This window comes from Electrophorus electricus, chromosome 17 (assembly GCF_013358815.1).
Source record: "Electrophorus electricus isolate fEleEle1 chromosome 17, fEleEle1.pri, whole genome shotgun sequence".
Lineage (NCBI taxonomy): Eukaryota > Metazoa > Chordata > Actinopteri > Gymnotiformes > Gymnotidae > Electrophorus > Electrophorus electricus.
In genome coordinates, this window is record NC_049551.1 from 9,913,218 (window position 1) to 9,937,990 (window position 24,773).

Below are 24,773 nucleotides of genomic sequence, written 5' to 3' on the forward strand. Positions count from 1 at the left end.
TGTTGGAAAATTTTCAAACTGAAAATGCTGTATTAAAGTGTATTATATAAAACATTTCTGGTACTCTAAGATAGTTTGTCTAGAACTTCTCCGAGCTGACCTGTCAGGTGTTACAACTTTTATTGTGAAGGAAATTGTATGTAGCCCTTTTCGGCTAGTTCACACGAAGTGCGGATGCTCTAGACTAGAAACGTAAGGAGTGAAGAAAAGTTGTGCCAGTTCAGGACCGGTATCCTGACCGGTCTGTAAAATATTTTAAAATCTTTTGTTAAGTCTCGCATTTTCAGTATCTTGTTTGAAATGTATGACGACGTGAGAATATTATTAAACTGCATTTTAGGAGGCTGCCAAGATTTCTTTGTCAGGCTAGCTAACGCTAATTAGCTAGCTAGCTAAATAGCGTTAGCTATCTTATTTTACAATAGTAGCAAGGCTAGCTACTAAGATGCTTTATATAAACAATCCACTTGCCACCATTTGTACTTCTTAATGCAGTAATATTGGCAACATAAATGCTGCGCAGAGCAATACGTAATAGTATAGCTAGCTGACACTTTCTGCTAATGACAGTTTGTCCACGTGGTAGAACCATGCTGGTTTGTCTTCCTCAAACAGTGTAAGATGGGGTTAGCTAGCTACGTGGATCCAAGTAGTTTTTTGTAACACGTATTTGCTCTATATAAGCAATAGCTGATTTGCAGCGAGATGAACAATGCAATAGTTGCTAATATTGATATCGCTGGATTTGTGAAATAGACTTAATTTTACTGGTGACATAACTAATGATGGACCCAATGATTAAACTCACTACCCATCTGACCCTGTTTATGGGAAAGATTAGTTTCTCCAGTATGAGGGTTCAAGTCTGGAACCAGCTATAAAACTCATTAGATGGAGTTTTTCTGGATTTAAGATCTCTTTTTCTCTTTTGATCCGTTTTATTCAAGAAAACTGGAGAAGAGGGTGCCCTAAAAACCTCAAGCCTGGTGTGGACTGGATTCAAGCCACAGGAGGCTGAGCTGTGTTGAATGTGTCTGAAGGACCATTCTGTCACGTCCAGGTTTGTTCATGTAGAAGCACTATTCAATCAAACTGAGTTTTCATTAATTCCAATATGACCCTGAAAAAAGAAATAATGGATTGTTTTATAGTTTTAAGGGGCACCACTTATGTTTGTAGCCAGCATTTTGTGGAGTTTGACTATTCAAAAACCACAGGTCATAAACACCTAAAAGATGGGGTTATACCTTCCCTATCTGAGAGTCTCATCTAAAGTGACAAAGTGTATATAACAAATAAATGGGGAAAACACATTTTTAAGCAAAACAATGCAGTTTTTAATGTGTGCAATGTGGTGTATGCCTGTTGCTAAACAGAACTTGTGTTGAACACCATGCCATTTGTTCTTAGTCAGCCACACTGAAGCATGACCCACATGGTGTTACATGGTTGCCTGAATAACAGCATGGAGCCTTTGAGGCTCTGCATGAAGTGCTGAGACATACACTGATCCTGAATCCAGGTCACATGTTACTGTGCTAAAGAATGCACTGCTAAACGTGGTGTACTGTTGACATACTATTTAGAGTGGTTAACATTCAGATTTGGACACAACCCAAGTTCTTTTTAAAGGGCTATTACATCTTAAAACTAGAATTTAATATATTGTCATATGTTCTATTCTTTAGTGCAGGATTGCATGGCATAGCCTCATCCATTTGACAGTATATGATTTTCTATCCTTTTATTTTCCTTAACTGTTCTCAAACCACAGCATTCATTTACCCATATGTATCATGAAACTATTGTTTGGAGCATACTGATAACTATGAGACTAGAGTGAACTCACTTTTATTCTTACATTTTTAGATGTGAAAAGGTCAGCTGAAAACTCAGTTATAGGCTTATTTCACAGAATCAGTGCCCTGCACGAAACAAGGCCTTGGTCAACATGCTACCCTGCAAACTTCTTACAATTTCTGTTTTTATCTGGTACATGCTGGATCCAAATGTAATGATGTGTTTTACACATATTGTACATTGGGGTTGGGGAGTGTCATGAATAGGTGCATTGGTTGCAGCAATGGAGAAAATAAGAGAACAAGTAGATAAGTTATGCTCTCTGAGAAGACCTTCAGGATTTTTTTAATCAGTTGAATTCAGCATTCTACATTATGTACTGGTCAAAGGCTCAGAGATAGTGTGTAGATGCAGCAGTAGGACTGAGTCCTAACAGAAAGCTGCAACGCATTGATGACTTTTTTTATGTCTTGGCAGACATTTTTGGTGGCAGCACAACTACAGTAAGATTATCATAATTTGGGTACACTTTCCCTGCCTGTTTTTCTGCTCTTAACCTATATGGCTGAACAAAGAGTAAGTCAACGCATCATTGCCAGCAAAATTTTGAGAGTTCTGCCCTGATGTCCATGTTACTTTGGAATGCTGAGATTACTTTGAGATTCAGTGTGAAAAAAACTACAGATCTAACAATGTCATCTGAGATCATCTCTCACTACAAAAAATACCCTACCCTAAAAGGGTAAAATTCATGTGGGTAATAGCTCATCTCAAGATTGTGCCAGAGAGAGAGTGAGTTAAAGAGAATCACGTCTGGGACTGCCCCATTGCAGGTTAAACCAGATCAGGTCAGATCAAGTCTGGCCAAACTGCTGTTTAATGGCTAACTACCAAGGACTTCTTGACCTAAAGAAATTAACATTTAAAATCCTCTGAGTCTCTGAGACACACTCATCTAGCACATATTTTATTTATTAATGGGAATTTAAGAATAAATTCACACAAGAATAGAAAATTAACTTGAATGAAATATTAATAAATTGAGTGAATTTTGAATGTATAGTTACATATGTAAAATACAAATAAATAAATAATTATTTAAATACTAGAATTCATTAATCTCATACATTTATATATTGCCATATCCCAGATTTGTTATTGCCAGCTGAGCCTGAACTTTCCAGTAGTACTTGAGACAAGCCTTAATGCCTGACAATTAACGATGAGCATTTAATGAGCATTACCTCAAAAATGTTTTCAATATCTGGAAATTTAACCTCTTCTATTCTTCCAGTAACTTCCAGTATTTTGCCTGTTTACTGTTAAGTTTAATGTTGTAGCAACACAGTTTTCCCTTATCTTAACAAGACTGTAACTTCTTGTTATATTCCATAAGGTAAGACATTCACATTCATCATGGCAGAATACTGGAGTAGAACACCTGGCTCCAGATTCTGTGAGGTTAAGTCAAGGTCAATTTTTTTTAATATAGCAAATTTATTTATATTGTATATTTATTTCCATATACATATTATTTTGGCCAGAGGAGGATGACCCCCCCCCCCCCCCCCCTTTGACTCTTGGTTCCTCTCAAGGTTTCTTCCTCATGCCTTAGGGAGGTTTCCCTCGCCACTGTTGCCTTTGGATTGCTAACTGGGGGCTTGGACTCAGACATTTGTAAAACTGCTTTGTGACAACAACTGTTGTAAAAAAGTGCTGTATAAATAAATTTGATTTGATATCCCTAATGAGCAAGCTAAAGATGATGGAGACAATGAAAAGTCCCTAGGTGGGGATTAGGAAGAAACCTTGGGAGGACTAAGACTAAAGATGGAACCCATCCTCCATTGGATGGCCCAGCTAGTACCAGTCCATACTTTATGATGTTATTTTTGGTCAAAGTAGCCAGTTAAGTATAGATGTGGAACCAGTTACTCCACTGGATCTAGGGTGAGTAAGCTGTTTCTGAGATGGCGGTGTAGGCATGCCAGCTGGTAAAACATGAACAATTTCTAGATGTTTTGATGAGCATGTCTAATCCCCTGTTTGCATATATACAGTAGCATCCAATTAAACCAAAAAAGTTGTAGGTGAAGGTACACATTATATGAACAGTTCATATACAGTGAACAAGCCAATGATTAGCATGTAGCACCAGCAGGTTTATATATAGCAGCACAAATGAAAGGGAGGGCCTGAGGGCTCTCTGAGATATTGCATTCCATCCAGATCATCTTCATTTAATGGATTACCAGATTACCAGAAAACAATGACCAAGGGCTTCAGACTCTACACTTTTATATGCAGATGCCGAACTGAAAGCTTGAGAAAATAAGAAAATCTTAAACTTAGAATTAAACTTTGGGAGTGTGCCTGAGTCAGATTGTAGCTGGTAGGTTGTTCCATAACTGAGGGGACTATAGGAAAAGGCTGTACCTCTGTCTGTAGTCTTACTTATTTTAGGAACTACAAATAACCCTTCATTTTGAGAGCACACTAAGCGAGGTGTGTTATAGTATGCAATGAGTTCACTCAGATACTGTGGGGCGATTTAGCGCTTTATATATCACCAGAAGAATTTTTAAAATTTATCTAAAATTGAACTGGAAGCCAGAGCAGAGCTGAAAGAACAAGACTAATGTGGTCAAATTCATTGTTGGTAGCTAGTGTTTTGACTCTCAAGCCTCATAAAACCTACTCTTTTTGGTAAAATTTTAAGTGATTATCAACATAAAACAATCAAACAAATAGGTCCAGGAGTAGAAGGTAAGGCCATCAAAAGGAAAGAATAATGCTTCAAAGCACTGGGGGGTAAATTTCAAAGTGAAAGTGGATTACAGTACAGCATTAAGGTCCATGTCAGTAGTTGGCCACACATACTGTGACTTAGGTTTATAAAATAAACACAAAGCCTTCTTGATGGTAGATGTAACTACATGGGGTGCACTCCACATTCTCTGTTGTGCATTCCTCATTTACTGTGCCAAATTCATGTGTAATGGACAAGCATTCTTGGATATGGAGCTCATGGACCTGTAACTGTAGATACAAGGTAGTACCTAATAAACAGGCTAATTGTGAATTTAAGACTTATCAAATATGATCAACTGTGTATGCTCTAGAGAATAGATTTAATTCCTCTTCTGGTAGACATCAATTTGCACACACAACTGACACTACTAAAATCACATTTGGATGTTTACACAATTATTTTACAATCCTGAGCCTATAGCAAGTTTGCAAAACACTTGTGCTGGCACTATTTACAGACATCAAGTGTTGAAGACTTTGCAATAGGTTTGCTTGGTTAGCACTTGGTCTTTAAAATATGGAGTCAAAGTGTCTCAAATGAACTTTTATATATATTATGGATGTGATAATCCATAATAATTTTGTAGATGTTATTGTCAAAAGTGACTCAGATTCTCAATGTAAGTTTTTTTTCTTTTCTTTCAGGAACAGGGGTTATGAATATGCCAGTATATTGTTTCTTTGTGCCTTATTTGCATTAATAAGAACCTGTTTTTTTTAGGTACAGAAAAGTATGCAAGCTACATGATATTTCAAAACAGTATTTACCACCACTTACATGGGCTCCGAACCTTTAATAACAATTTTTTTAAATTAAATGCCTTAATAACAAGTTAACAAGGCAGGTAGTGTAGTTACCAAAAGAGGCCAATGTAATTGTCACTGGTCCAGTAGAGCATCATTCAAAAAAGTGCTGTGGTTTCCTTCGTCAATATTTTTAATAATAAAGTATTCCAATAATAGTTTCAGAAACTGATTACCAATAAAAAAGGATTTAAAAACCGTCTCAATGTTTCTCTCTTCCTCTCTCAATTTAAATTTATCGTAATATATTGTACGATGTTGTTAGGTTAATTATACGGCTCGAAATTAGCTGAAGCTTACTTTTTTTGGAAATCTCAGCTATGTTCAGGGGGTGAATTTACTTAACTTGTGTAACGTTAAGTGGCTAGACAAGGTGACGAACGAGTAATGGTAATAAAATAAACAAACGAACGGAGTTGTAGGCGTTTGTGCTGGTCCACCGGAAGAGCTTGGTTTGGGGGCGGGCATTATTGTGCCACGTTGATGGAGGCCCGTGGGGACGTGGAATTCTATCTGCAACCGGGATAGCAGCTAACTCCAGTTCTAAATCGTACACAATCAGGAAAGAAAAATCTTAAATCATAGAACAACATTTCACACATTTTCAAACTGCTTGGATGAGTTTGTGCGTGCTTGTAAGAACTGCTAAGAGAGAAGGTAAGCACTTTTAACTGTTAAGTATAATTTTTTGTAGTTCCGTTAGCTTCTGTAGCTAATCTTTCTCCTGTTCGGTTGTAACAGTAATTGTTACTGCAATCATTCTTTGATAACTGGATACCATTTTGAACGGTTCCGTGATATGCAGAAACTATTATGACCCAGTCACATATTCGTAGGTACCGTGTCATCTGAAAGCCATTATAAATTTATTTGTTCCCTGTTGCAGTACCTTCCTTATTATATAGTGGCTATAATACTAGTTAATTGTATAATTTACATTCCTCCGGACTTTTTTGTGAGTGTGAGCAGTTTTATTCTGTTATTTCTGTCACGCCACCGAACCTTTTCATTCATTAAAAGTGCTTCAGTTGTTTTGCCTTGTAATCACTCGGGAGTACTGAAACGTTAACCTTAGTGGTCCACGTCATTTGTTTTGGCTCGTCTGTAATGTAGTTTCGGAAAGAGTTGTTGCTGACCTGCAACCAGTACTGTATCAGATGTATTACAGGCCACGTAGCAATCAGTTGGTCTCGAGTTTGTACAAATCTCCCAAAATGCTTCATCATGCACAATCAGATGTGTCACCCAAATGTGTCCATGCAGTCCTATGAAAGCTAGGCCAATATTCTGCAGCTTTATCAAATATAATTACTTTAGGTAAGGCCTATAGGTTTCAACATGTAATGCTTTTTCTAGGTTTGTCACATTAATAGCACCCACTGCTTGGCATAGGAAACATGTTCTATCATGTGGCTTCTTTTAACAATAAATTACCCCTTTCTTTTGCACCTAAAGATTCTTGCACAACATGGTGTAATTTAGCATCACATCCATTGTGAAGTCTTTTTACAGGATGAAGATAAAAGAGATAAACCGCACTGCCATTCAGACTTGGAGCCCAGCTCAACACCATCCAATATATTTGGCTGCAGGTAATTCATGCATGTTCCTCATTTATTGTTGTAGTCTCTGAATGAAATACTCAGCTGTAATAGAACTGATAAAGCAATTTTCACATATACTTCTAAGTATAAACAATTATGGGCACTGTTTTATAAGTGCTGTTGTTAGATAAATAGCCTGTACCTTTGATGAAATGTTCTATTTTGTTTTGTATGGTTTTTCAGAATCTTCTTTTGCCACTGTTGGCTTTGACCATATAATTGTTTTTTCCCCAAAAGGCATTTCTCACCTTTTATTCTGCCCTTTTGTTCAGGCACCTCAGCTCAACAGCTTGACGCTACGTTTAGCACCAATGCCTCACTGGAAATCTTTGAATTGGATCTGGCTGAGCCCACTTTAGCCATGAAGTCATGTGGTGCTTTCACTTCACTTCACAGGTCTCTTCTTTAATGGGTGCTAACAGAAATGTCACCATGTCACTTGTTGCTGTTGTCAGAATTAGAATAGCAGACCACCAATTCGCATCGCCCAACACCAGCTTGTTAGCTGTGTAATCGGAGGTGATGCTGTGTCAACACTTCTCATTTACAGTACTACCTGTCCTTGCTGCACCTCTAATGATTGTGACCTGACTGTCTGTTACATATTTTAGGGCTGGCTCCCAAGAAACAGGTCAAGTCTGCTTTTGGACTAAAACTGATTTTCACCACTGTCAGTTAGTGAATCGTCACTGTCAGTGCTGCTTACTCCAAGTGTAGACTTAGGTTAGGGGGACTGACTGTGTTAAGTGCCCTTTCTTTGAGTGGTAGTGACTGAAGTGTTAATAGGTATTAAGGGACATGTTTTACATGCAATTAATTAATAAAAACAATGAATTCAATGTGGAAAGGCAGGACTTTTCTCCTCTAGTATTTCTTGTCTTGTTTTCCTCATGCATGTTGTAGAGTATTCTTTTGTTTCCCATGTGCTATATACTATAAATGTCTAAGGCTCAGATCTTTGCTTTCTAGATATCACAAACTGGTTTGGGGCCCACATGGCTTTCATGAGCATGGTCTACCCTCTGGAGTGCTTATTGCTGGTGGAGAGACTGGCAACATCATTCTCTATGACCCTTCTAAGATCATTGCAGGCGACAGTGACGTAGTTATATCTCAGAGTAATAAACACACCGGGCCTGTTCGAGCTCTTGATGTCAACTCATTTCAGGTAACATCTAGGCCTTTCTCTGTCATCTCAGTCATCGTATAGATAATTTTAGGCATTATAGTTTTCTGTTGGTTAGTCTATAAAGTAACATATTTTCTAGACAAACCTGGTTGTCTCCGGAGGAAATGAGTCAGAGATCTACATCTGGGATTTGAACAGCTTCAACTCCCCAATGACTCCTGGACCGAAATCACAGGTGCAAATGCCACATTCATTTACCTGTGTAGAATAATCAATGTTTTATTTTATTACAACTCAAATATAATTAATGTCACAAATGCCTAGTGGTTTTGGTCATGCTGCTTATGTTTGCTGGTAGCTAATATTGTTGCCCTTGTGTTTTATTTAGCCTCTGGAGGACATTAGCTGTGTGGCATGGAACTGCCAGGTGCAGCACATCCTAGCCTCAGCCAGCCCCAGTGGCAGAGCCTCCATCTGGGACCTGAGAAAGAACGAGCTCATTATCAAAGTCAGCGACCACAGCAACAGGGTCAGTCACCTGCCTCTCTCTTTCACTTTTACTTAATGGTACTATGCTTTACTGCTTGAGATCTCTTAACAGGTCTTCGAAAATGTCCACTGACACTAAAAGGAGATATGTTGCTTTTCATAATATCCTGGAATATTTGTGGGGGAAAAAACTGGTTAAGGGATTACTCAAATTGTGTCTTTTTTTTAGATGCATTGCTCTGGTCTGGCCTGGAACCCAGAGGTTGCCACTCAGTTGGTGTTGGCTTCTGAGGATGACCACATGCCTGTCATCCAAATGTGGGATCTGCGCTTTGCCACCTCCCCACTCAAAGTCCTAGAGAACCACACAAGGTAGAAAGCATGCTTGGAATAGTTATCGAGCAAAATATTGACTCTGCTTGTCTTGGATATTGTCACTGCTCATAGTATAGCAGGTATTCCCATTTTATGGCTCAGTTGTGATGTTTCCTTTTAATACTATTTTGGATGACTGAACAGAGTTTTATTTTTAATGTCAGAGTTTTATTTATATAATATATAATATTTATTTATTAATTTATTATATTTTTCCCACTTACATTATGGATTTGTGTGTGTTTGTTTATAGGGGTGTGCTGGCCATTGCCTGGAGTTTGGCTGACCCTGAGTTGCTCCTAAGCTGTGGGAAGGATAATCGTATTCTCTGCTGGAACCCCAGCACTGCGGAGGTGTGTTCAGGCCGCTATCAGAGCAGATATTGGTCCTCTTAGCCAATCAAAACCCTCGACCTTGTACCCTGCACTGAGCAGTCTTACCATAAACTTTACTGTAGCTGTGCCTTTTCATGTGTTATGCAATATCTCCTAAGTGCGATCAACTGTTTGAGCCTCCTTTTACTTTGTCTGAGCCTAATATGAATGTTAAGTGACACCAAAATCAATGAGATTTATACTTCATTATTTTGTCACTGCTTTTGGCAGGTCCTTTATGAGCTGCCCACCAGCTCTCAGTGGTGCTTTGATATCCAGTGGTGCCCCAGGAACCCAGCTATCCTATCTGCTGCTTCCTTCGATGGACGCATCGGCATCTACTCCATCATGGGAGGCTCCGACGACACTGTTTGCAGTGCCCAGGCTGATCAGGTACCATAGATTTTCATTATCTCATTGCTGTTGGTAATGTACACGAGATCAGTAGGGATTGGTTGGTTTATTTATTCCACATCACCACGGTTCATGCAATTGTGTGCATATTTTTGCTATGATGTGTTTGGGCTTAGCAGATAAGTTCCTCGTTTGCCAACATGGATCCATTTGGCACGGGTCAGACGTTGCCCCCACTGCAGCTGCCTCAGGCTGCTGGCACTGCTGGCAAAATCACACCACTGAAGAAACCTCCCAAGTGGATCCGGAGGCCAGTGGGCGCTTCCTTTGCTGTGAGTTGTTTTCTAGCCCACCATCAAATCTGAAGCGAGTTGTCCTTCAATTTAGTGATGTTTATACTTATTCTATATAATTGTACTGTCCTTTTTTTCTTTGTTATATCTTGCCAGTTTGGTGGTAAACTTGTTTCTTTGGAGAATGTCAAACCAGCAGCACAGCAGTCTCAGCAGGCCCTGGCTCATGTCGTTCACATCAGCCAGGTGATCATTGAGACAGAGTTCCTGCACCGCTCAAACCAGCTTCAGGCCATGCTCAGTTCAGGAGGCTTTGTGACATTCTGCCAAGCAAAGATTGAAGCTGCTCCGAACGAGTTTGAAAAGACAGTTTGGGCTTTTCTCAAGGTAAGGCTTTGATATTGAAATCATGACTAACAGGAACTCAGTACTTTTTAAAGATGGGGAGGCAGAATCATACATATTATAGAGATTTTGCAACAGTTGGAACTCTCTTACCTGCAAGAGAACATTTTTCTTTTGGTTTGTTTATGTGGCTTAAAAATATATAGCCTGTGTTTATTATTGCCAGGTTAACTTTGAGGATGATGCCCGTGGAAAGTACTTGGATCTTCTGGGGTACAAGAAGGAAGAACTTGCACTAAAGGTGATTCTTATGGATGTACTCCTAACCTCCATAATACACAACTTCCTGTGGTGTTCAGTCTCAAGTTCTAATTGTTGTGCTTCTATGCAAGTTTTATTGTAGGTATATATTATATTAACCTTGTCTATGATTATCTGCTTGCACTCTGAGTCTCAGACAGCAAATGGTCATAGATGTTGTTTGTGTGGCTTGCAGATTGCATCAGCATTAGAAGGGAAAGGCTCCAAGCCTGACGAGGACATTGAGGTAAGGGTTCCACATTGAGATCTGCATGACAGATTGGTGGCACAGAGTTTAAAACAAAATTATTCATTCTTTCTTTTTTTTTTTTTTGACGATGACTTTAGTTTTGGGCAGTGAGACTGCATCAGCTGTCATTTTGTCATGAAAACCTGAAAGTAAGAAGTGAAAGTACTTCAGCAGCTAGAACATAAACTTGCATGATATCCTGTGAGGTTGTGGATCATGTCAACTTTAGGCCTAACGCAATTTGACACTACTGTGTCTGTGATTTAGTTTTTTTAATCTGTGTTTTGAGCTTGTACTTTGCACCTTAAACAATTTTTGAAAGGTACATTTGCATCATATTGTGGCTGATTTCACAATTAGAATTTATTTTGAAATTAGTTTATTGCTTCATGTATCAATTTGTTTATCAAATTCAATTGTCATCTTTTTACATCATGATTATAGGCCCATAGTGCTCCAAAAGGCTCTTCCTCTTGATCAGACACTTTTCAAAATTGGCTAATATTCATTGGATGAAAGTAAAATGTTTGTTTGTTCAGTTGTATGCTATGCATTCTTTAAAAACATTCAGTTCTTTATCATTTTGAATACATGCTAGATCCAATTTAGAGGAAATTCTGATTCAGTCTTTTGACCAAATCTTATCCTACCAATCATCTGCATGTTTGCATTAATATTTGATATTGAGTGACTACCCATGCATCTCTTCATCCTGTCCCTGGTATGCATGTGGGCCCTTTGCTATAACACCACACTCCAGCATGCTTCTGCACCTGCTTGTAGTCATACCCATAGGCCTTTTGTGCTTTCATGCATTCATTACTTTTCTGTGTCAACACCTGTTCTAGAACTTCTCATGGCCAGCAAGTGTCCATATTGTTAGCACCACTAGTTGACTCACAAGAATTTGTAACAGTGTTGGAACCTCCTGTTCCTCTTCAACAGTCTGGTCTTGCACCTCAGGCTGACTTTCAGTGCTAGTGTGCAACTTTGGAATCTCTTCGGCTTGCCACAGGCATCTTACCTCAGCTTGACCCACAGGCCACTCACGGGTTTACTCCTCCTGTTATCAAACGGCAACCCACGCCAGACACAGATTTGACCAAGTCTCACACTGAGTCGCACGCAGCACCTGAGACAGACATCACACTGCCCGTTAATGGTCGTGCAGAAGCTGAGCTGGAGCTCATTGCTGTTCCTTTGGGTAAAGAAGAATCTGGGGGTGTGGCTCTCACTGCTGCTCCATGGGAAGAGGACGCAGCCCTGAATGAGGTACTTTCACACTGCCTTCCATAGTCTCCTGCCCCAGCATGATGTTACCATTTCCCCTTCTGTCATTGAGCCAAATTAGTTGGGGGTTTTTTTCTGTTTTTTGTTGTATTAGGGTAACAAAGTAAGGTTTATGATGTGCTCTAGTCTTTGGAGTCTTACAAAGGAATGCTGTTTCTTCATTACTGTTATTATTGCTATCTTGCACAACTATTTGGATTTTATTTTACTCAATTGACTAAAACATTGGTATTTTTGTAAAGTTAAATAAACTTTGATGCACCAAATCTTGCATCACGTGGTGCTCTTTAGTGGATGATGATGATAATCTGGCCCATACAAGTATAGAAAAAGTGCGTTTGTTGTGAACTTTTCAGCTCAACGTGTTAATTTAGTTATTTGAATGCAAAATCAAAGAATTTATCCATGAGCTGGTTCATGGTACCAACAATTAATGATTTGGTTATTATCAGTGTTTCACACATTTATTGGTTAAACTAAATGTGGTGGTAATATAACTTTTATAATTTAAAAAAAAATCAAATATTTTAAATAAGACAAGACATTGGACAAATGTCTTGATGGCACTATGTAAAAACCTCAGCGGAAGTGCAGTTGAAGTGGTAGCTCAGTAGTTAAGGTGCTTGACTTGTAATCGGAAGGATGCCCCTTCAAGCCCCACCCTTGGCAAAGTTGCCACTGTTGGGTACCTGACCGAGGCCCTTAACCCTCAGTTGCTCAAGCTGTATTCAGTCATAATCGTAAGTCGCTTTGAATAAAAGCATAAGCTAAATGCCATGAATGTAAATGACATGTAGGAAAAGCTGTATTCCTGGGTCCTCAGTGTCATCTGTTTGCCTTTAACCCAGGTGGAGGAGAATGGGCCCATGCTGGTGAAGACCCCTGTAACTGAGGAAAGCCCAGAGCTGGAGGATCCTTCTGCTGAGCAGATCACTGTGCTTGAAGAGAACTCGTCTCCATCCTCAAACACCGTTAACCCCAGACTTGTCCAAGGCAAGTGTCTTCATTGCAGAGACTCATAATGTGTATTAAAGGGGTTTTATAAGTAGCAGGATGGCTTATGGATCATATCTTAAGTTCTGACTGTGGTCTTTCAGTGTTTTTTCTCCCTGATTTATTTGATGCTGCAGATATAGATGGACTGATCACCCAAGCGCTGCTTGTTGGGGACTTTGAGGCTGCAGTCAACCTCTGTCTCTATGACAACCGAATGGCAGACAGCATCATTCTAGCCATTGCTGGTGGGCCAAAGCTACTTGAGAAGACCCAGAAAAAATACTTCACTAAAACGCAAAACAAAATTAGCAAGGTGAGGCTACATAGGGCTATGGACATTGGAGTTCTAACTTCAGAAAGGATTTTATCTAATACTGGGTGGGAATGTTTACCTGTTGCTTGCAACATATTTTTAATTTCATCTGATGAGCCCTGTGGCAAAGTGATGTTGTTTATAATGGGTATGTATTGTATAGCTGATCACTGCTGTGGTGATGAAAGAATGGATAGATATTCTGGAGACTTGTGACCTCCAAAACTGGAAAGAGGCTTTGGCCGCAGTCATGACCTATGCAAAACCTGAGGAGTTCTCCTCTCTCTGTGGTGAGTGAGTGTGGGACCTTCTCCAGTACAGATCTAATGTCCAGCTGATCATGTTTTATAGGATTACATTAACCGATCTCTTCACTTTTTGTCTGGCAATACTATCTGCATTAGTTTTAGAAATGAACTTGGCTGTTTTTAGGGCTCCTGGGCTCCAGGCTGGAGGCAGCTGAGGAGTCCTCACTGCAGGCCCAAGCCTGTCTCTGTTACATCTGTGCGGGCAGCATGGAGCAGCTGGTGTTGTGTTTGTCCAAAGCACAGGACTCCAGTAACCCTCTCTTACTGCAGGTGAGGCTTCTTTATGGGAACACTTCATATGCTTTCTTGCACCATTATGGCTGTATTCAGACTGGCCTCTTTCAACAGATTTTCTCATAACTGAAAGTCCATTCAAAGCTATTTTTGTAATTTCAGTAAGATTACCCACTTTATGGGGGAAAAACAAATAAGTGCAATGAGAATCGTAAATACGCACAACTAACTCCCACATAACTGACAACTTCCCACATACTTCTAATTAATTAGCACTTTGTCACAGACATTTAATTTTTTAAAAAGATTATAGTTGTTTCCAAACACCATACCCCTGGAGGAAAGCTATCTTTAGTGTAGCCTGACTGATGGCTTATTGTACATTTGTACCCCCAGGATCTGGTGGAAAAGGTGGTGGTTCTGCAGAAGGCTGTGGAGAAAACACAGGGTGGGGTGGCCCCTACTGTAGGCACCCTACTGGCAGAGAAGATGAGTCAGTATGCCAACCTGCTGGCTTCTCAGGGCAGCCTGCACACCGCTATGTCCTACCTGCCCACCAACACCACACAGGCAAGTCCCATTCACTTCTACTTTACTGTTATTATGCACATAAATATAAATGTAGGGTTCAATAAATCATGCTAATATAAATATTGCAACAGAGAAATAGTTAGTGAAGTTTTGTCAGTGTTCCCAGACTCCGTTCGTAATCTGCAGCTTGCTCTGACACTTGACCACATGGGTCATCAGGGAAGCTTATGTGAAGTGGGATTACTGAAGTTCTGTGCACACATCGGCTGTTTCCCCTCATTCTCCTGTAGGTGGCAGTGCTGCAGTTGCATGAGCGACTCAGCAGAGCTCTGGGTCAGCACAGCGCAGTCCTGGCAGTGGACGCCGTGCCCCAGCGGAACAGGCAGCAGGCATGTCCTGCAGCCGCACCACCACAGGCCTACACACCGCTACAGGCTCAACCACGACTGACCCCTCAGCCTACACCTGCTGCACTTGCACAGCAGTATTACCAGCAGGTAAGGATTCATTCTCTCTCTCTCTCTCTCTCTCTCTCTCTCTCTCTCTCTCTCTCTGCTCTAATGCCTGAATGTACTTGACGTCTAGGACAGAAGCACATTATAGCTAACGTCAGCCTTGCATCCAGATATTGTGTACACAAAGTTTTCATGTATGCCCTTCAGCTTTCTCCCTTCAAAGCATGTCAGTGAGCGTAAAACATGAAACTAAATATTCAAAAGAATGACTACTGCCTTGGAATTTGTACCCTAAGTCTACATACTGAAAGCTTAACAAAAGCAAAGACCCTTTTGCCAAAAGCTTTGGTTCTCCAGTATTATTATTAATGCTTTTAATATACTATTAATTATTACTACACTACAGAGTCAAAAGAGGGCTGCATGTATATTATACCAACTACATTCTAATATCTCACAAAAATGGTAAACAATAAGCACAATATCCATTTGCATAACTTTGAAAATGGTTTAATTTGTGTACATTGATTATTTATTACCTGACCTACTAGGTCTAACAGCAATTATGTAGGCAAGGATTGAGAGACAACTGAATTAGCATATTTCAGTGATCCTTAAATGGTAATAACCAGGAATGTTGCTAGAGCTTTGTTTCAAGTCTTTGACCAGAGTTGAGGATTAAATTGAAAAATTTAATTCATTTTTGAGGGTAGTTACAAAATTACTGGGCAACAAAACAATTTTTTTAATTTCAATGAGAAGACCAGAAGAGGTGACTGAGGGAGACCTTTTCAGAAACTGTCTAAAATCCCACGATACAGGGAGGACTTATATTTTTCTTTACACCATAGATAAACCTACAACAAGTAAGTTACTGAAATGTCACTAATCATTCACTTTCCAATAAAGACAAGTTGCCAAGTTGATAAGAAATTAAGATTTCTTTTTTAACCAGTCATGGAATGTCTGTCTAGAACATGTTTCAGAATGTTGGAGTCTGTGGTGCTGTGCTGTTCTGTGTTGAAACTGAATTGTGAATTTGTGAAAGTATAGTATATATTAATGAAAAATCTTGAGTATCTATGAATATAAAGGAAACAATGTACATGTTTAATACAAGGGCACACAAAGCATGGAAAAAATACATGTTCACAAACTATCCACATTATTAAGAAATATAATTTGTCAATAATGTAGCCGTCAAAGAACAGACTTAAATGGTGATCTCAAAAAAAGACCTCATAGTTGTGTAGTTATATCCTAGAAACAGCCCGGTAGTAGCCTTCAGATAATCATCTTTATCACTAATCACTGACCTACCCTTCTCCAGTTTTTAAACGCAGCCTACAACAGATGCCCCACCCCTACCCTCCAACAGTGGTTGCGACGTGTGTGTGTGTCTGTGTCTCTATTGTGTTCAGGGTAGAGCTGCCTGTACTGTTACTTCATGGAGTAACCAAACCCCTACAGTTCTGCCCAGTGTCCCACGCCCGCTAGACCCAGCAAAAGACCAGGTAGAGAGAGTGCTGGGCCTGTGCCCCCCCCCCCCCCCCCCCCCCCCACACACACACACACACACACACGCTCGCACAATATCTTTCCAGACACTCCAGCCTTAAGGAGAGAGGCTCACAGCAGAATATTTTAAATATTCAGTGTACACCTATTAAGCACTATGTAATGTAGTAATAACAATAACATTCTTACTTAAACTTACTTTAATTATGTACTTGCCACAGTGCATATTTGGACACTCCCTACCTGCATATCCTACAAAAGTAAAGATCCTGGCTTAAAATGGGTGTAAAGACATTGTTGTCAAGCACAACATATCTTTTTTGTTTTGCTTTGTGTTTCATTTGTTTTAGAAGACACTTGTGTATTTTGTGCATGATGAATGTAAGCCCTTTTGTGTGTCTTCTCTATCGCATGCACCAAGCAAATAGTTTCTCTGATGCATATTATTCTTTTGGCCTTGATCAAGAAACACACAAAGTCTTGCAAAATTTTAGCGCTCTCGACCGGGGAGCATGTGTTTATCCAGCCCAAACCAACTCTGAAGAAAGCACTTCAGACAGACTTTAAAGGTCTTCACTGGTCATCAGAGACAAAGATGACAACCTTTTTTAAAGTAGTTCTGACAAGGGTGGTTACCCTGTATCAAGCCAAGGTTTACAGACATTAAATCATTCTTCCCTATTCTATGCCCAGTGGGATGCCTGACCCCACCTCGTCCTGCTATCTCCCACATCACTCTTCAGGCTGTGTCCTGCATGTTTGTCTTCCTTCCCTAAATGTACACACATTTATCTTTTGTACATTTTCTGCCTCCCCTGATTGTTAAATACAGCCTCCATTTTGATATTTTAAGCAGAAATTTCTAAATGTTTCCTACATTTTTTTTTTTTATTATTATTATTTTTTGGGCTATTGTGTTTTCAGTTTAATTTTCCTTTTATGGAGGGCCTTTAGATTTTCAAAGCACATTTTGCACGATACTAATTAATCATAATATTGCATTATATTATTGCAGCATTTGAATATTGGTGTAAACATGCATTTGTGTTGGTGTCAAACTTGCAAACTGCTAAAATACCCAATTTATTTATTTTTTTATTTACCTTTCCTGTACACTTATGTGGATGACTGTTTTAACAGCTTGTTCGTCTATTTTACATTGCACCACAACCCTGACCTGAGTAATGTTACAATAGCATATTGGTATAACGCTAAAAGTTCATGGTCCTAATGACAAACATGATTTGAAGATTAATATGATTTAATCTTTAGTGTTCCTCATGGGGAAATGGGGTCAGCTTACTTTACTTCTAACTTGATGACTTGATTGTAGGTGTGCTGGTGAAGCTGAGACCTGCATCCAATACACAAAGAACTGATGGTACAGTTTATACAGTGTAGAAATATTTATTTACATTACCCCTTTTGTCTGTCTGCAGGCCGAGCCAGTCCCTGCAGCCTTTGGGCTACAGTCTCATATCTGCACTAGTCCTGCTGCCCCTAGTCCATTCATGTACTCACAGCAGTATCAGAGTAAGTGTTCACACCTTACCTCAGCTCATTAATCTCTACTTCCCCCCCCCCCCTTCGCTCACACACAGCTTGTTTTCTACTTAAAACTTGTCTCCTTCAAAGCAGCAAACATTTCAGAATGTTTGTTTGTTATATATGTTTTAATAAATCAAAGTACATACCATTTGCACTGAGCAATGGCTAAAATGTATGAAACTTTTGGACATGGCTATTGGCTGTAGAATTGCTGTATGTGTCCAAACTTTCATTTCATTCCACTGCTTAATACTAATTACACTAGAGCTGTTTCTCATCTGTTGAATAAATATCTTGCATGTTTAAATTTGATGCAGACATCTGATCTGTGTGACAAGTTTCTGTTTCCTTTCAGAATTTGTCTAACTGCATTTGCATGCACTCTCTTGTCTGTAAACCTCAGTCTACCCCCAGGTTCAGCCGTTCACACCTGGTGCTGGCGGACCAACAATCTATCAACCTTTCCAGTACTTCTCCTCTACAGACCCTTCTATTCCTCATCCACCTTCATCTTCTGCTGCTGTACCTTTCTACACCCACCAGTTCATGCACCCCACCTGTTCCCAGCCTGCATCTTCCGTCTTCTCCGGTCCACCCCATCTACCCGCAGGCCTTTCTACTTCCTCTGCACCTCCTCTCTCTTCCTCGTCCTCCTCCTTCTCTCCCCCTTCTTTCTCTTCTGGAGTCTCCTTTCAGTACGGTGGTCCAGGCTCACCCATCGCATACTTCCCGCCTTCACCAACAGGAGCCTCAGGTACACAGGCTGAGCACCCTCTGATCCCAGCCTCCCAGAGAACAGGTCTGCACCACAGTGTCCTCCCTGTAAAACACTGCCTCTGTTCCCCAGACAGTCACATGCTGAAGCTTTAAACACCTAAGAGCTGCTGACCGTTTTTATAACCCATGACAATCTGTTCCTAAACTCAAAATATTACAGGGGTTACCCAGCAACATCTGATATTGCACTCATTCCTTGTCGGTCTTGAGGGTTAAGTTCATTGTGGAGTTTGTTGCACATCCATCATGAAGAAGGTATCGAGCAGGCAGTTATTTTCCATGTTGAACATGTTTGGCCCGTTTGCATGAGCATATAGGATAATATGTCTGTTGCTGCCACCTGAATGATAATTGCTCCTAAATTACCCCGAACTACACTGCTGTGGTTCACATGTTTGCACACTAAATAACTGAGTAACCGGTGGGGCCTATTATGAAAATACTAGCACCTTTTAAATTTAAACTTCAAATTTGAACATTATTGTATGAGGTTAACACAAACACAACCTACAGAATGAAAAGCTTTTTAGTGTGGAAAAAAGAGATCTATATTAAACTTATTTCAAATGTACTTGTTAATTAGCATAATACTATGTTAGTTTAGATTTCAAGGTTTGAAGATTTTGCACATTACTTCATCCCAGCTGTCTGCATCCACTGCTCCAGCAGGTAGACCATCAGGTCTCACCTTTTTGGTTTAAAGATTTTAAAAAGGCCCAACAATGATGACTACCATAGTTTAAATATTTGTAAACATTTTCAGATTCTCAGAAAGTTGTACAGAGTACATTTAAAACCTGACTTGCAAGAATAAAAGGGCAATCTCAAGATGCTTTTGTGGGTAGCTCATCCCACAAAGTTAAGCAAACAAGCAAGAACCTGGGTAAAATGGAAGCTTGACACAAAGATGTGAAGCAGAATGTAAAGAAGAATAGGATGGGAACTGTAGCAGTGAAACCTGTAGCTAGCTCCTGTTAACTGAGCCCTACATTGTCTAACTATGATGAAGCCTCTAAGGTGTTACTCAGTCCATATGCAGAAGACACAAGATCTTCAGTAAGCAGTTTTTAATGTGAAATGTGTCTAGTTATTCACTAACTTGATCAGTTTTCCTAATGCCCTCTGTAGTGGAGGGCATAATGGAGTCTAAAGGAATTCAGGGGAATATGAAAACCGCATCATTGTCCAGTGTCTCATTAGATTTTGACAATGGATAAATGTTCAAGGTCTCTAGAACGCACAATCTGATATTGTCTTATCCACAGGGGGAATTATCCAAGATGTAACCTGGATTTTGGAAGGTGAATTTTAATAGGAAGAAGTAATAAAGCCTATTGTGTTGGACAATAATTGTCCTCTGCTGATAATCTTACAAATTTAGCAATCATGCTAGATTTTATATCGATCATGTTTTAAGACTAATACATTTGTCATACTCCCAACACCACCCCAAAACACACATGTACACGGACACGCTGCAATAAATCAGTTAATGGCTTAAAGCAATGTATATCATCTGTATTGGTAATGCATCCTAAACATCAGCAGTTGCCCCAGATTAATTCCTAGAGAGCAGTAATCATTAGATGCTGATGAGCCATCAGTGCTGTGCATGGGAAGCTACAGTGAATCCACGTAGTATTCAACTCCCTGCAGATTTTTCAAATTCAGCAAGTTGCAAATAATTTGGAGCCTTCAAACTTTGAACAAGAGTAGCATTTATTAACAGATGCCTAAATATTACAAACAAAAAGTTGCTCAATTAAATTACATTTTATATATAAAATTAGGGTCAATTATTATTCAACTCCTAGGTTTAATATTTGTGGAATAACCCTTGTTTGCAATTACAGCTATTAATCTTTTTTTTTTTTTTTTTTTTTAAGACCTGATCACGCCGGCACAGGTCTCTGAAGTAATCTTGGCCCACTCCTCCATGCAGATCTTCTCTAAGTTGTCTAGGTTCTTTGGGCATCTCTTGTGGACTTTGATCTTGAGCTCCTTCCACAAGCTTTCAATTGGGTTAAGGTCAGGAGACTGACTAGGCCACTGCAACACCTTGGTCATTTCCCTTTTAAACCAGGCCTTGGTTTTCTTGGCTGTGTGCTTGGGGTCATTGTCCTGTTTGAAGATGAAATGACGACCCATCTTAAGATATATGATGGAGTGGAGATTTTTGGCCAAAATCTCCAGGTAGTCTGTGCTATCCATCTTCCCGTGGATGTGGACCAGGTTCCACAATTTTGTCTTTGATGGCTTTGGAATGCTCCTTTAGTCTTTCCCAAGTTGACCATGTATGAATGCTGTTCACTTGTTTGGGGAGGGGCTTTTATAGTCAGAAAGGGTGGGGAAAAAACAAAATTTAATCCAAGCATGTGAAGCTGATTGTTCTTAATACCTCAATTACTTACTAATACTTGAGGGAACCAAACAGAATTCTGGTGGTTTGAGGAGTTGAATAATAATTGATCCTCTGGTAAACTTTGAAAATTTAAAAAAAAATAATAAACAGAGAAATAACATTCTTTTTTTTGCTGCAGTGCATCTACAGTCCAAATTTCACATTGCTAAGTTAACTCCAAATGTGTAAACCTGCAAAATCTGCAGGGGGTTGAATACTACTTGGAGGCACTGTATATAGGTCAGCTTTTACCATGATGAGAATGAAGCTGTGGGTGCATAATCAGCATTAGATCAACAGCTCAGACAAGGCTTCCTTTCTTAGAGCTCTCATTTTGCCTTGCCATTAAACTGATCTTAACATAGAGTACAGCAATCATGTTACACCAAGCGAGATTTGTTTTCCTTGAAAATTTATAGAATGAGCTTGAAAAGTAGTTTTGTGGGATTCGCAAAGCTTATTATTGAGGTGTGTAAAATCAATGGCATTGTTAATCATGTGCAAGAAATGTTTGTTGTACTGGTAACTGCCTATGATCCATCGATTCTGTTGTTTTGCTAAAATGTCCACTGAACTTGCTTCCTCTCAGTGGGGTGGAGGACTGCTCTAATGAAAAGCACAGGCTCTGAACAACTCATGCAACACTAAACAATGATCAGCAGGCTTTTGATGGAGATGGAAGGTTGGACAGCATTATGCTATCTATAGCTACTGAGTTCTGTTCTTCCTCAGGACCCCAGAATGGCTGGAACGATCCTCCCACTCTCAAAAGAGGGCTTAAGAAGAAGAAGGTGGGTTTGTTGATGTGCCTCATCTTTCTTTCTCTTTACCTAATCATGAATGGGATGAAATGTAAAACAGTTGCTTTGTAAACTTGTGAGCAGACAATTTATTTGGGCTTTTGTTTCTGTCTTACTTATGAAACGTCTGCCTGCGTATGTAGATTCCAGAAAACTACACTCCTCCTGCTCCCATCACGGCGCCCATCATGGCTCCGCTGGGGGACCCCCAGCAGACAGCTGGCATGCAGCCTCCCCAGCCACAGCCACAGCAGCCAACTGGAGTACCTAGCCCTTTTACCCCTATCCAGCAGCAGCCCCTGGGGCTTACAGTCAGAAACCCCACCATACCCACTATGACAATGGAAGGGGCACCTGGGGCCCCCACTGGAGAGGTTGTACAGGTAACAAAATTACTCCAGAAACCATGTACATGTTTACACTAGCTGAAATGTAACCTGTAGGTAAAAGAGGCTATACGTCATGAAGCATAGTATAAGACAAAGAGTTAAAAATACAAATTACCTAATAAAATATGGCTTTGACTGTGTTTACAACCAAGCCAATGCAGTCCCTGCCTGCTGAGAAGATCATGAAGAAGCCCATTCCAGATGAGCATCTCATTCTGAAGACGACGTTTGAAGGCTTGATCCAGAAATGTTTGGCTGCTGCCTCAGACCCAGTTAGTCAATCCAACTGTTGGATCATTCATCACTGTCAGCGTTTAATCAAATGCAGTTTCGTCTCAATTTTTTTTTCCAACATAGTCATCCCTCATTGTTTTCTTCCCTGGAACTGCAGTTTGTCTCTGTCTCTCTTTTTATATTTTTACACCTAATTGCATGTCCTAACACAGATGCTTTGCCATCCCAACAGCAAACCAAGAGGAAGTTAGATGATGCCAACAAAAGACTGGAATCCCTTTATGACAAACTGAGAGAGCAAACTGTGAGTAGTTTAAAGAAACAATATCACACACATTCTCTGAGATGGACTGTTGCTAAGATTAAATTTAAACTTTTCCCACTGAGTTTTCTCATTGGTTGTTATTTCAGTTCTAGTCTGTGGTACCTGCATTCTTTGCCACTCCAGAGTCACAAAAAAATACCAGTATTTATAGTCACCTTAATAGTATTTGAACAAATTGAGTTATTGAAATGTTAATGATCTTTTGGCTATTTGTCATCTTACATAGCTGATTAAACCTTCCTACACCACTGTGGTACTGATGGTGGTTTCCTTTGGACAACCCTAAGGAGCTCTGAACTTTGTTTAGGAGAAGTGAAATACTCTGGATTCATAGTGTTTTTCGTTCTCACCTCTCCTATTGGCCAGCTCTCTCCATTCATTGTGGGCGGCCTCCACAGCTTGGCACGCAGCATTGAGTCCCACGCCTACGCCGATGGCCTCAACATCCACACACACATTGTTAGCAACAGCAACTTCAGCGAGACTTCAGCCTTCATGCCAGTCCTGAAGGTGGTGCTTACACAGGCCAATAAACTGGGCATCTGACCTCATGTATGCACACTTGCACATGACTCGCCAGTATTTCACGCAACTCCAATACAAGCCATCAGTCAATAAGGACCAACTTATATTGACATTATACCGCCAGTCTTAGCACTGCTGGAATACGGAATTCCAGTTTATGGGCTTTTTCTCTTAAGTTTAGTTCTTAAAATGTTTTTTGCCTTATTTTATATGTATAATCATGGCAGAGCAGAGTGCAATGGGGGGGCTCCTCCTTTCTTTCTGAAAATGTAATGCCACATGTTTTAGCCAACTCATAAGATTATTGGATTACTGATGTGTATAGTTGGAGAGGATTTGTTCTCCTGGGTTTATTATCATGTAATTGATCTCTCACTCAATACGTCGGTTTGGGGGGGGGGGGTTTTTGTTTGTTTTTGTTTTGGGTTTTTGGTGTTTGTTTTTTTTTATCCATATGAATTTTAACCTGATGGTGCATATGCCATTTCAGCAATGTTTAATGCAATTCCCCCAAAATTTTTACATTGCATTATAATTATTGCATTTTCCTGTTTACAAGGATGGATGCATAGTCTTGATAACAAGCAAATATTTTAAATAAATGTTATTTATTTAAAACTTTGAAAGGTTTCATTTCATAAGTAACAAAATGGCATTAGGAAATTGAGGTTTCTGTCTTCATGAGGCTAATTTTACATAATGTCTTGATGCAGTATGAATTTGTGATTTTAAAAAGTCGTGGTGTTTGTTTTTTTTTTTAATTACGATCGTATACATAGCTGTCTGTGGCAGGAACGGGGAAACTTGCAAAAAGAGGAATACTGTTTTCATCAGAAAAATATGTTCATCAAGGAATTGAAAGTTGCTTGTAATTTTCCACATCTATAATATAAACAATTGTGAGCTGTATTCTCAAAATGCTGTACGATCACGTCTGTTTTAGAGACACTGCTGTTTGTTTAACAGTACGTCGGAATTGCGGAAGGTTTTGAGACCAGACCACTAGCTGCTGGTAACATCGGTTCAATCGTTATGACTACTCCTGTCTAAACGTTTATTTTGCACATGGAAACTACTGTTCCGTTAATAGCCTTTCATTCGGCGTCCTTTGCGCAATGTTTAAATTGTCATTGTACATGAAAATTGAGCCCGATGTTTTAATCCAGTTGTCAAATAAAGTGCTAAATATTTAGCAAAATCG

General features: G+C 39.7%; 1 protein-coding gene across 10 annotated transcripts; it reads left to right on the forward strand.

Annotated features, from left to right (window-relative positions):
• Window positions 1-162: 162 nt before the first annotated feature.
• Window positions 163-24,767, forward strand: sec31a (SEC31 homolog A, COPII coat complex component). 10 transcript variants are annotated; one of them, XM_035535420.1, is made up of 31 exons: window positions 163-241; window positions 948-1,060; window positions 6,928-7,007; window positions 7,292-7,415; window positions 7,989-8,187; window positions 8,288-8,383; window positions 8,537-8,677; window positions 8,867-9,009; window positions 9,266-9,365; window positions 9,618-9,779; window positions 9,917-10,072; window positions 10,190-10,420; window positions 10,605-10,679; window positions 10,875-10,925; window positions 11,027-11,077; window positions 11,970-12,200; window positions 13,067-13,211; window positions 13,349-13,527; window positions 13,691-13,817; window positions 13,960-14,105; window positions 14,466-14,639; window positions 14,891-15,097; window positions 16,477-16,569; window positions 18,013-18,106; window positions 18,525-18,875; window positions 20,164-20,199; window positions 22,032-22,090; window positions 22,243-22,482; window positions 22,641-22,760; window positions 22,955-23,026; window positions 23,414-24,767. In XM_035535420.1, the coding sequence occupies exons 2-31, from the start codon at window positions 1,029-1,031 to the stop codon at window positions 23,591-23,593; spliced, it is 4,095 nt and encodes a 1,364-aa protein (XP_035391313.1). In that variant the 5' UTR covers window positions 163-241; window positions 948-1,028; the 3' UTR covers window positions 23,594-24,767. The 10 variants fall into 10 exon arrangements, with proteins under 10 accessions (XP_035391313.1, XP_035391310.1, XP_035391316.1 ...); XM_035535417.1 differs by lacking the exon at window positions 20,164-20,199 and having other exon boundaries at window positions 18,525-18,920; XM_035535423.1 differs by lacking the exon at window positions 20,164-20,199.
• The last annotated feature ends 6 nt before the right edge of the window (window positions 24,768-24,773 follow it).

Coding starts and splice junctions, on each gene's coding strand:
- sec31a (XM_035535417.1), top strand. CDS start 1,029: ATGTGTCTGAAGGACCATTCTGTCACGTCCAG. Junction 9,366..9,617: donor GGAACCCCAGCACTGCGGAG/GTGTGTTCAGGC, acceptor TGCTTTTGGCAG/GTCCTTTATGAGCTGCCCAC. Junction 13,528..13,690: donor CGCAAAACAAAATTAGCAAG/GTGAGGCTACAT, acceptor TGTATTGTATAG/CTGATCACTGCTGTGGTGAT.